Source organism: Heterodontus francisci, chromosome 41 (genome assembly GCF_036365525.1).
Source record: "Heterodontus francisci isolate sHetFra1 chromosome 41, sHetFra1.hap1, whole genome shotgun sequence".
NCBI lineage: Eukaryota > Metazoa > Chordata > Chondrichthyes > Heterodontiformes > Heterodontidae > Heterodontus > Heterodontus francisci.
Window position 1 is genome coordinate 32,819,639 of NC_090411.1, and position 12,029 is coordinate 32,831,667.

Below are 12,029 nucleotides of genomic sequence, written 5' to 3' on the forward strand. Positions count from 1 at the left end.
TCACAGGCCGTGTGCAAGCCACAGACACAGACACATCAGCCTGTCATAGATTCCCTGATTAAATCTCTTCAAGCTCAGTTCAAAGTGACCATTTCTTAGCTTTAATGCCCGCAATCCTCATCCTCCAGTCCAAGTACAATCCACTCAGTCCTAGTCCGTCACTGATATGACATTCCCGTCTCTTCTGATCTCGAGTGGAATTTCCACTTCACCTCCATTACAGCTTGGGCTCCTTCATTTGCCCCAAACACTTCTTCCATCAACACCTCATAACTTTGCAAAGCCGGAACCTCTCCAAGTCTTGAAGACTGTTCCATAGGTGGGGAAGGGGACAAGAAAAAGCACCTCATCAGAAAGGATCTTGACTGATCTCTCCCTCCTCACACACTCTCGCCCTCCTCGCTCGCACTCCCTCCCTCCCTCTCAAGTCTGTTGATATTACAGTGATCAGTACTTTGTATTTTCCTCTCTGTTCCTCTTAAGTTCCAAAAGTTGCACCTCACATTCTCTTCTTGCTGCTGAATCCTCACTACTCACTATGTTGAAATTCAAACTTGTTACGCCTTCTGAAACACATTTTCTCCCCCAGGATCTGAGAACTCTGGAACTCCTTCCTCCACTAATCTTGACCTCTGCCTACAATCTAAAGAATCCATTTTTGGCATTGCTGCCTTACCATTTTTTCCCCCTATTCTTTTTTCCTGTACACCAGCCTTGCCCCTTCAAGAATTTTCAATAAGTTTCCAAAGACTTGGATTAGATTGCCTCCAAACCAGGATAAAAGTAGCCTGTTTGTGCATTGTATGGTACGCCATTCAAACAATTCATTATTACACTAAATGCTGTATCAGCATGTGTATTTTCCACAGAAATGATTAAATCCCTGAGATATCTGCCGATGTTATTTGACAATAGTTTGACTACAGCGAATGCCTTTAAAAATCAGATAACTGAGGAAGGTGCTGTATCTGTGTCATAAATCTAATACAGGTTCTATCCTTTGAAGATTTTATACAGGGGGAAGGGTGATGGAGAGAGAGGTTCAGTGTCAGCCGTGGCTCAGTGGGTAGTACTCTCGTTTGATTCAGAAAGTTGTGAGCTCAAGTCCCACTGCAGAGACTGGAGCACAAAAATACAGGCTGACTTTGCTGCAGTACCGAGGAAGTGCTGCATTGTCGGAGGTGCCATCTTTCAGATGAGACGGTAAACAGAGGCCCCATCTGCCTTCTCAGATGGATGCAAAAGATCCCATGACATTATTTGCAGAAGAGCTGCAGAGTTCCCCAACTACCCCTGGTGTCCTGGACAATATTTATCCCTCAATCCTCACAAAAAATGATTATCTGGTCATTATCATATTGTTGTTTGTGGGAGCTTGCTCTGTACAAATTGGCTACCAGGTTTCCTGCATTACAATGGTGACTGAACTTCAAAAGTACTTCATTTTCTTTCTTGGATTTTATACGTGCTGAGGTGGGGGAGTGACAGGGGGGATTCTGCCCAGTTGGAATGAATGAGAAAGAATTTGGTCCAATGGATTTCATAAAGGGCTAAATCCATTGGAATTCTATCCAGTGGGAATAGGATTCACTCCCAACATCTTGATCCAAGTTGAGTAACTGAATCTTGATCCAGATATTAAACATTGCTAATTAGCTCATGTTTGAGTCTTGTGCACCTCTCTGGAGGCAGTAGATATTGTGTTTTTTATTTGCTGAATGCGTGATTAAATGGAGTTGGGGATTGAGGTTTGCTGATTATTTACAGAAATACTAATCTAAGCAATAACCAGCAGTTCTTGGCAAACTCATTAACATTTATCCCCAATCAGCTGTTTCTCGTTGGCTGATTTTACTTTCTCATGTCTTGTATTTTTCCAGTCTCCTGTTAATAAACAGAGAACAGAACAAGAATTTGTTCACCCTGCAGCCTCATGGGGTTGAAACCAGTCAAGGTAAGCACACAGTCAAGTCACGTTCCTGTCACATTAGTAATCTCCTGTTAGTAGCTGCATGTGGCACTTCTCTGCTGATGCTGCATTATCATTGTAAAGAAGGTGAACCCACCACATCTGATGGTGTCCAAGACTTGGCTTTCATGTTACCCAGTAGTAAGTAGAGAAAGAGTGGCTTGTCCCCGTCTCCATGTCAGTCCCTGTCCCCAACATTCAGCCTCCACCACCGAGAAGGACAAAGGCAGCAGGTGCATGGGAACATCACCACCTCCAAGCACACCTACAAGTCACACACATCGTCACTGGGTCAAAATCCTGGAACACCCTACCTGACACCCTGTGGGAGCACCTTCATCACACAGCCTACAGCGATGCAAGCAGGTGGCTCAGCACCACCTACTCAAGGGTGATTAGTGATGGGTAATAAATGCCCGCCTTGCCAGTGCCCCACACAAAAACAATTCGATCACTTCTGAGATTCCTTTCGGTGCTGGAAAGCTGTATGTTCTCCATTCATTCTCAGATGCCCACAACTCAGCTGCATTTTGTGTCTGGCTGACTGTTTGCCTTTCCTCGTATTCTTTCCAAAACCGCCCCCACTCCCGAACCAGGATGGATGGCAAGCACGATGTGGCTCTTTTTCTCACAGTCTGTTAGGTAAGGTGTTAATTGTGATCTTTATGTTAATGAAACTGTTTCAGGAGCAGCACTTCCTCCCGAGAGACGCAGATCAATTCTGCGACAGTTTTACACCCTAGCTGTCTCTGCATATTTTCCAGCAGATTCAAGTGAAGACAAGCCTGGTAAGTGAAAATGATTAAACCGCATTACCATTCACAAGATTAACTCTTTCTTTCCTGCCACTCCCCCCCCTCCCCCCAACGGAAAGCATGGAGCCCAGCGGGGGATACAGGTTCTATCCTGACAGTATCAGTGCTTTTCGGCTCCACCCCTGCTTCTCTCCCCCTCCGATCGTGAATAGAGGATTGGCTAACCAACAGGAAACAGAGAGACGCAATAAATGGGTCATCGTCAGGCTGGCAAACTGTAACTAGTGGAGTGCCACAGGAATCAATGCTGGGACCTCAAATATAAACAATCTATATTATTGACTTGGATGAAGGGACTGAGTGCATTGTAGCCATCTTTGCTGACGATGCAAAGATAGTTAGGAAAGCAAGTTGTGAGGAGGATACCAAGTGTCAGCAAAGGGATATGGATAAAGTGAGTGGGCAAAAATTTGGCAGATGGAGTATAATGTGGGAAAATGTGAGGTTGTTCACTTTGGCAGAAAGATTAGAAAAGCTGAATATTTTTTAAATGCAGAAAGACTGCAGAATGCTGCAGGATAGAGGGATCTGGGTGTCCTTGCACATAAATCACAAAGTCATAGAGTCATACAGCACAGAAACAGGCCCTTCGACCCATCGTGTCTGTGCCGGCCATCAAGCAACTAACTATTCTAGTCCCATTTTCCAGCACTTGGCCTGTAGCCTTGTATGCTATGGTGTTTCACGTGCTCATCTAAATAGTTCTTAAATGTTGTGAGAGTTCCTGCCTCTACCACCTCTTCAGGCAGTGTATTCCAGATTCCAACCACCCTCTGGGTGAAAAAAGTTTTCCTCAGATTCTCTCTAAACCTCCTGCCCCTTACCTTAAATCTATGCCCCTTGGTTATTGACCCCTCCGCTAAGGGAAAAAGTTCCTTCCTATCTAACCTATCAATGCCCCTCATAATTTTGTATACCTCAATCAGGTCCCCCCTCAGCCTTCTCTGCTCTAAGGAAAACAACCCTAGCCTTTTCAGTCTCTCTTCATAGCTGAAATGCTCCAGCCCAGGCAACATCCTGGTGAATCTCTTCTGCAACCTCTCCACTGCAATCACATCCTTCCTATAATGTGGTGCCCAGAACTGTTCACAGTACTCCAGCTGTGGCCTAACTAGCGTTTTATATAGCTCCATCATAAGCTCCTGCTCTTATATTCTATACCTCAGCTAACAAAGGCAAGTATTCCATATGCCTTCCTAACCACCTTATCTACCTGTGCTGCTGCCTTCAGTGATCTATGGACAAGTACACCAAGGTCCCTCTGACCTTCTGTACTTCCTAGGGTCCTGCCATCCATTGTATATTCCCTTGCCTTGTTAGTCCTCCCAAAATGCATCACCTCACACTTCTCAGGATTAAATTCCGTTTGCCACTGCTCCACCCATCTTACCAGCCCATCTATATTGTCCTGTAATCTAAGGCTTTCCTCCTCACTATTTACAACACCACCAATTTCGTGTCACCTGCGAACTTACTTATCATACCTCCTATATTCACATCTAAATCATTAATGTACACTAAAAACAGCAAAGGTCCCAGCACCGATCCCTGTGGTACGCCACTGGTCACAGGCTTACACTCGCAAAAACAAACCTCGACCATTACCCTCTGTTTCCTGCCACCAAGCCAATCTTTGATCCAATTTGCCAAATTGCCCTGGATCCCATGGGCTCTTACCTTCTTGACCAATCTCCCGTGTGGGACCTTATCAAAAGCCTCACTGAAGTCCATGTAGACTACATCAACTGTTTTACCCTCATCTACACATCTAGTCACCTTCTCGAAAAATTCAATCAAGTTAGTTAGACACGATCTCCCCCTGACAAAGCCGTGCTGACTATCCCTGATTATTCCCTGCCTCTCCAAGTGGAGATTAATCCTGTCCCTCAGAATTTTTTCCAATAGTTTCCCAACTACTGATGTTAGACTCACTGGCCTGTAATTACCTGGTCTATCCCCGCTACCCTTCTTGAATAATGGTACCACATTCGCTGTCCTCCAGTCCTCTGGCACCTCTCCCTTGGCCAGAGAGGATTCGAAAATTTGTGTCAGAGCCCCTGCTATCACCTCCCTTGCCTCACACGACAGCCTGGGATACATCCTATCTGGGCCTGGGGATTTATCCACTTTTAAGCCCTCTAAAACATCTAATACTTCCTCCCTTCTATTGAATACCAGGGCAGGCTTGAGGGGCCAAATGGCCTACTCCTCCTATTTCTGATCAAGAATTGGACTCTTTACATCTTAACAGCATAGACAGGGAATCAAACCCTGTAGACCTTTGATTTTTTTAAATCAAAATGTTAATAATCAAGGAAATAGTTTCCTTCAACCCCCACTCGGTGTGAAATGCTTACAGACAGAGTGATAAATATACACGGCATTTACATGCTCTGACTGCTGCCAGGGACTGGTCAGATGGGCCAGAATGATTTTATTTTCTGGTGCTCTAGTTTTTATACATCCACCTTTGCCTGTGTTTGCCTTTTGAGAAACAATGTCCAATTCCCCCCCCCCCCCCCCACCCCGTCCTCTTCCCTCGGTGAAACGCCTCGGGAAGTTTTGCTATGTTAAAGACATTTGTACAAGTAAACGTTGTGGCATTATCTGTGTTACATGGAGTATACAGCAGAGAAACAGGCTGGTGTTTATGCTCCACATGGGCCTCCTCCCACCCCATCAACATATCCTTCTTCTCCTTTCTCCCTTAAATGCATCTGTGCTATTCGCCTCAACTACTCCTTGTGGTCGCAAACTCTACATTCTCACTGATTAAAGAAGTTTCTCCTGTATTTCCTATTGGATTTATTAGAGACTTTTATATTTATGACCTAGTTCTGGACAAGTGAATACATTTTCTTAACATCTACCCTATCAAACCCTTTCATTATCTTAAAGACTTCTATCAGGCTACCCTTCAGTCTTCTCTTTTCTGGAGAAAAGAAACCTGGCCTGTACAATCTTTCCTGATAGATATACTCTCTCTGTTCTGGTATCATCCTAGTGAATCCTTTTTGCATCCTCACCATGCCTCAGTATTCTTTATTATAAAATGGAGTCCAGAACTGTTCAATACTCTAGGTGTGGTCTAACCAAGGTTTGATACAAGTTTGACATAACTTCGCTGCTTTTTAATTCTGTCCTTCTAGAAATGAACCCCAGTGTTTAGTATGCATTTTTAATAGCCTTATTAATCCTTGTCACTACTTACAGTGATTTGTATAGCTGAGCTCCGAGCCCTCTGCTTCTCTACTCAATTCAGACTCTTTTATTGTCCATTCTTCTCCTCTCAGCATCTCTCCATGAGGAATTTCACACCGGCTTCACCCATTCCCCAGCGGAGTGCTACATTGCTGCTGATGACCACAAGTGCTATGCCATCCAGACCCAGCAGCACCAACTGTTCTTGACCTTTACACCAGATGCTCCAACCTTTGCCCTACGGAGTATCGGAACCAAAACACTCAACCAGCTGCTGAAAGAAGTTCCTTTCTGACTGGCACGAGCTTGAGCTCCAGACTCTCTGTGATCGTAGTGAAGCAGCTGGCACCTTGCCCTAGGAGATATCATCCAAACGGACGAAACATCCCAATGTCTGTCCTTGGGAGTGATGAGGAGGGAGGTTGCCCAGATAGTTGACCCTCCCAGTTCCTAGGAATGGAAAAGAGAAACTCACTGCCAACCTCTGTTTGTGGGGAAACATCGGTTATGGAAACAGCTGCCGGGGTTACTTGTGTAAAAGTGACTGTGCTTCAGCACAAGTCATTGTGCAGTGACGCATTTTGGAACAGCTAGAAAAAGACCAAGAGCTCCATAAGTGATACTACTTTATCCCATTGGGTGAGCTTTGACTTGTGAAATGGTCTGGATCAGCAAAGGAAAGAGAAGGGGTAAGGGAAGGGGTTCCCTTGACCATTGCCACCTTGGCACATGGTAGCTCCTGTTCATTGACCACGGATGAGGAATTGGAACCTGACGTGAAGGTGTTGATACTGTGGGAGTGCTTCAATTTTGGAAGGAAAGCAAAAGTGACATATATATTTTGTTAAGCGCTATCTGCCATTTTATCCACTGACTGACTGCAGAATCCCCGCTGCATTTACAAAACCCACCTGAACGGCACAGCGGTTAAAAGCATAGTGCCATGGTGGTGGCTGTACACACAAGTAGACTGCCCGCTCCGTCCCCCACCCCACCCCAACCCTTCGACTGCCAGTCAGTGCCAAGTCAGGCTGATCCCAGCCAGCAAGGTGTGCAGTGATGGCTGCTGTGGCTGACTATCCACATAGCACTGTGTTGCGGATCATATGAGATGGCAGAGGGGCAACTAATGCCAGCGGAACCTTGAACAAGCACAGATGGAGAACGTTTTACAAAGTGTTAAAGTGGCAGGAATACTTTCTGTTCCATACCCCTGTATGTTAAGACTTGTGTGTGTCTGTGTATTTCTTGACTGCGCCACAATAAAATTCTCAACTGAATGGCCACTTAAGTTTTGATTTTTATTGCTTTGTTTCCATGGTCCCCTCCCTAATGTCTCATGAGAGGTCACTCCTATGATAAACAATACACAGTCCATCAGTTCCAATAAGTGAGCAGTATATGGCAGGACTGGGTTGCAGAATCCAGAGTTTATAACCAGCTTTGAGCCTGCAGTTCACGAATTGGTAATGTCTTACTGACCCTGGTGCAGTATGAACTGGTATTGTAACTCTTGAATATATCCTTTCGTTATTGGATTCCCACTGAACAAAGCATCAAACCATCCACAGGTGGATTTCCCCAAAAGGCTTACTTTGTGCATTCTGGGAGTGATGTCAGAAAATCACAAGCCTGTGATTTTCTAATCAGTTATAACAGACATAAAGCTCCCTCTACACTGTCTCATCAAACACTCCCAGGACAGGTACAGCACGGGGTTAGATACAGAGTAAAGCTCTCTCTACACTGTCCCCATCAAACACTCCCAGGACAGGTACAGCACTGGGATTGGCTGGGCAATTTGGAGCATTTCCTGCCAGCAATCAGGGGGAACAGCTGCACCTGTGCTGCAGCAACTGCAGAGTGGAGAGAGGAGAGTGGAGACTGGAAACTGCAGCAACTGGAGAGAGAGACTGGAGAAAGGTGAATACAGAGTGGAGAGTGGAGACTGCAGCAACTGGGGAGAGAGACTGGAGAAAGGTGAATACAGAGTGGAGGGAAACCATCAAGGAAGGCTGCAATTTTTCTGGAGAGGTGGGTGTCAGGGCACCTGAAAGACTCTTAAGTTTAAACTGTTTGGGGGAGGGAGAAGAGGCCTGAAGACTCAGGGGTGGGGCAGCCAAATCCAGTAGGGGCCTCTGTATTTGTATTGGTGTTTGCACACAGGGAGCTCCCTCCCCACCCCAACTGCCTGCTCGGGACAGTTGGAGTTGCCCGGGTGAAGACTGTCTTGTTAAAATCAGAAGAGGAGAGTACCGGGCGGCTCCAGCCGTCCCGGGCGAAGAAGCCTCCCCCAACTGGAAGACAACAAACAGTTTTGGACTGATTGTTATAAAGGTGCTCCAACTGGCAGTTGGATCAAACATCCTTTTCAGCCTTTCTCTCCCTTCCTCCACTCAGTCGCCTCAGTCACCTATCCTCCCCTTTTCCTTTACCATCCTACCCCATCCTCCTCTACTCCCACTCCACCTTGTTTAAAGTTTGCTTTATTTTAAATTGTGTAAATTTGTTTTGTTTCTTGGGGGTGGACGTGGCTCTTAGAGCCCATGGCAAGCCCTCCTTCGCCGGTGGCGGGGCCCTCCTGTACATATGCTGCTGCGGCTGCACCTGTTGCCCCGTCACCGTTTGCTTTATTAACATCGAAGCATGGGGTCAAGAGTTACGTCCACCCGAATATGACGATAGAGGCATGCGTGAAAGCAATGGCCGAGGTTGTCGGCCCTTCGGCCATTGTTGCAGCCTCTAAAATGTACGGGAAGGCAGTGTTATTCCTGAAGACCGAGCGGGCGGTGTCCCTGGCTCTGAGCAAGGGGCTCACGGTGGGCGGGACCTTTCTGCCAGTGGACCCCCTGGAGGCCACTGCGCAAAGGCTCATTTTATCCAATGTCCCACCCTTCATCCCTGGTGGGCTCCACTGTAAGGGAAAGGCATGTTCGTAAGAACTGCCCCAACCTCCCGGCTGCCAACTCCAACTCGGCGGCCCAGGGTGGCGACGCTGCACCTCCTCCCAACCCCCCTACACCTCCACCAGATACCATTCAGTCGGTACCGGAGGCTGTGGTTTTCACGGCCTCCGGCAGGGAAGGGGGTGACCGTCCAAGTGGAAGGAAGGCGCGGAGGAGAAATAAACATCGAGAGGCGCGTCCCCTGGACACCGTGACACTACCCGAGTCTGAGTTCAGCACAAAGCCCGATCTCGGGAAGTCAACTTGCCCCAGGGCTGGGCTCAGGCCCAGGGTGAATAAAAAAAAGGAGAGTGTGGAGGTGGAGGCCTCTGATGATATGGAGGTCTCTGAGCCTCTGCGCCCTGGTGGGAAAAAGAGGAGAAGGCACCCCTCCACAGAGGTAATGAGGGGCCCTGAGGCGCAGGGCCCATCTGTTGGAGGGGAGCTGTCTCCTGTCTCGGGTCCCCAGGTTTCCCCTACCGCTACCACCAAGGCTATAAAGTCCGGGCAGGAGCTCCCTATTCCTCAGGATGGAGGGGAGGGGAAGGCCCCGGTACATGAGGCCCCTCCTGAAGGAGTAAGTGGGGCCCTGCTTGTGGTGGGGGAGCCTGGGGACTCCGCCCATTCTGCCACTGCTACTGGGTCGGGTGCCCTGAGTGAAGGGGAGGGCGAGGCCCCAGAGGGTCGGCCCTCCCAGCCAGAGTCCACCACCAACCTAGAGACACCCGACCCAGTTATAACCGAGAATGCTGCCCCATCTGCTGGGCCTGTGGGTGCTGGCGGAGCGGGAGATGGCCTCCTCTCTCCGCCTCCAGTCTCGGCTCCGGCTGGTTTTCCGGAGTCGGGAACTTCTGTCTCCCCTGGACCACTCATTGGCCTGGGGACAGAGGTGGAGGGGGGTCCTGATCCGCTGGTGCCTACAGGCTCCAGTTTCACAATAGAACCCAGAGAGGACTCCTCCGCCATCGATCCTGGGGGTGGGATCGTGATGGAGGCGGGACCAGCTGGCGCGGCCGGGACGTCTGCCCCACAGTGTGCAGTGGGCGTGTCGGCCACTGGCGGTGACGACCCGGAGGAGGATGGGGATTCGGTGGGGGGCACGGAGGATGATCTTGATTCCATCGCCAGTGAGGTGGTGGAGTCCCTCGTGCCTCCCACCGAATCTCCTCTCATCCCCACGGCGGAACTCCGGGATTTCCTCACGGTTTGCAGGGGCTGCCGCAATAAAGTTCAGCTGGCCCTCGACCGCTGGTCGAATCTGGCGCTGATCATCCAGTCCGTCCGTGCCGCCCTGAAGATAACAGGCAAGCGCGCGGGCGTGAAACTGGTTGAGAGGCGCCGTTTTAATGTGTTCCTCAATGGGTTGCTGGGGGAGTGGAAGGCCAGGTGCACTTCCACTCCCTCCTCACAGTGAGCTGTTGGTGACGGGTTTTAAGTACCTTTGACATGAAGATAACCATAGCCAGCCTCAACATCAACGGCAGCAGGGGGTCTCACCGCAGATTTCACAATCTCTCAGTCCTTAGGGAAGGGAGATACGCGGTGAGCTTTCTGCAGGAAACCCATACTGTTCCAGGAGACAAAGCCACCTGGCTCCTGGAGTGGCAGGGTGGGGTCTACATGAGTCACCTCACCCCTATTTCTAGTGGGGTGGCTATCTTGTTGGCCCCGACATTTCAGCCGGAGATCTTGGGGGTCAAGGAGCTAGTGCCGGGCCGCTTGCTCCACCTCGCCGTTCGCCTGGGTAGCGTGCCGCTCCACTTTGTGAACGTGTACGCGCCCAGGCCCGGCGCGTTGCAAGCGCGCTTCTTTGAAGAAGTGTCCGCTCTCTTGAGCTCCATCGATAGCGGCGAGTGCATCATCCTCGGGGGGGGTTTTAACTGCACCCTCGAGATGGGGGATCGCTCCGGTCCCCAGCGCGGCCAAGCGTCGGTGGAGAAGTTGAGGGGACTGATCAGCTCCCTTAACTTGGTGGACGTCTGGCGGAATCTCCATCCCGACTCCAGCGCCTTCACGTGGAGGTCTGGAGGAGGGGGGTTGCGAATCGACCGCCTCTACATTTCGCAGGCGTACGTCTCCCGCGTCTCGGCGGCCTCCATGCGGCTGGTGCCGTGCTCGGACCACCGCCTGGTGTGGGCGGAGTTCACTCCGCTCCGCACGCGGGCGGGGTCCGCGTACTGGCACTTTAACAACCGGCTGCTGGAGGACGAGTGATTTCGGGACTCGTTCTGTCGATTCTGGGCCGACTGGAGAAGGAAGCAGGGGGGCTTCCCCTCCTTGAGGCTATGGTGGGATGTGGGCAAGACTCACATCCGCGTCTTCTGTCAGGAGTACGCGAAGGGGTCGACCAAGAGGCGGGAAGCCGAGATCGGGCGCCTTGAGAGGGAGGTGCTCGACTTGGAGTCCCGCCTCGGTCATGCCGTCGTGGACCCGGCCCTGTGGCAGGCGGACAAAGAGAAGAAGGGCGCGCTGAGGGACCTGCAGCTCATAGGGTCCCGAGGCGCGTACGTGAGGTCGCGGATCCAGATCCTGGAAGATTTGGACCGCGCCTCACCCTTCTACTCGCTGGAAAAATGGCGGGGGGTCCGTAAGCAGCTCGTCGAGCTGCTGGCCGACGACGGATCCTCCATCACGGATCCGGAGGGATTGGGCCTCCTGGTCCGTACTTATTACAGTGCGTTGTTCTCTCCGGATCCGTCCAGCGAGGATGCGCGCAGAGTTTTGTGGGAGGACCTGCCACAGGTCAGCCCGGAGGGCGCCGAAGGATTGGAGGCTCCGCTCACGTTGGCGGAGCTGACTGGCGCCCTCCACCAGCTCTCAAGGGGCAAATCCCCAGGGCTGGATGGGTTGACCGTGGAGTTCCTCAGGGCGTTCTGGGACGTCCTGGGGGACGATTACGCGCGGGTCATGGAGGAAAGCCTGGCGACCGGGGAGATGCCCCTCTCGTGGCGCAGGGCGGTCATCGTCCTGCTGCCGAAGAGGGGCGATCTCCGCCTGCTTAAAAACTGGCGTCCGGTCTCCCTCCTCAGCACGGATTATAAGATCTTTGCCCGGGCTATGTCTACCCGCCTGGGCTCCGTGCTGGCCCACATGATCCAC

General features: G+C 50.4%; 1 protein-coding gene across 1 annotated transcript in view; it reads left to right on the forward strand.

Annotated features, from left to right (window-relative positions):
* fuz (fuzzy planar cell polarity protein) overlaps positions 1-7,265 on the forward strand; it is a 38,040-nt gene extending 30,775 nt beyond the window's left edge. The window contains exons 8-11 of the mRNA XM_068019949.1: positions 1,233-1,435; positions 1,881-1,954; positions 2,656-2,757; positions 6,078-7,265. Of these exons, the coding sequence (XP_067876050.1) occupies positions 1,233-1,435; positions 1,881-1,954; positions 2,656-2,757; positions 6,078-6,280 (582 nt within the window). The 3' untranslated portion in view covers positions 6,281-7,265. The remainder of the gene's footprint in view (positions 1-1,232; positions 1,436-1,880; positions 1,955-2,655; positions 2,758-6,077) is intronic.
* Positions 7,266-12,029: the final 4,764 nt, after the last annotated feature.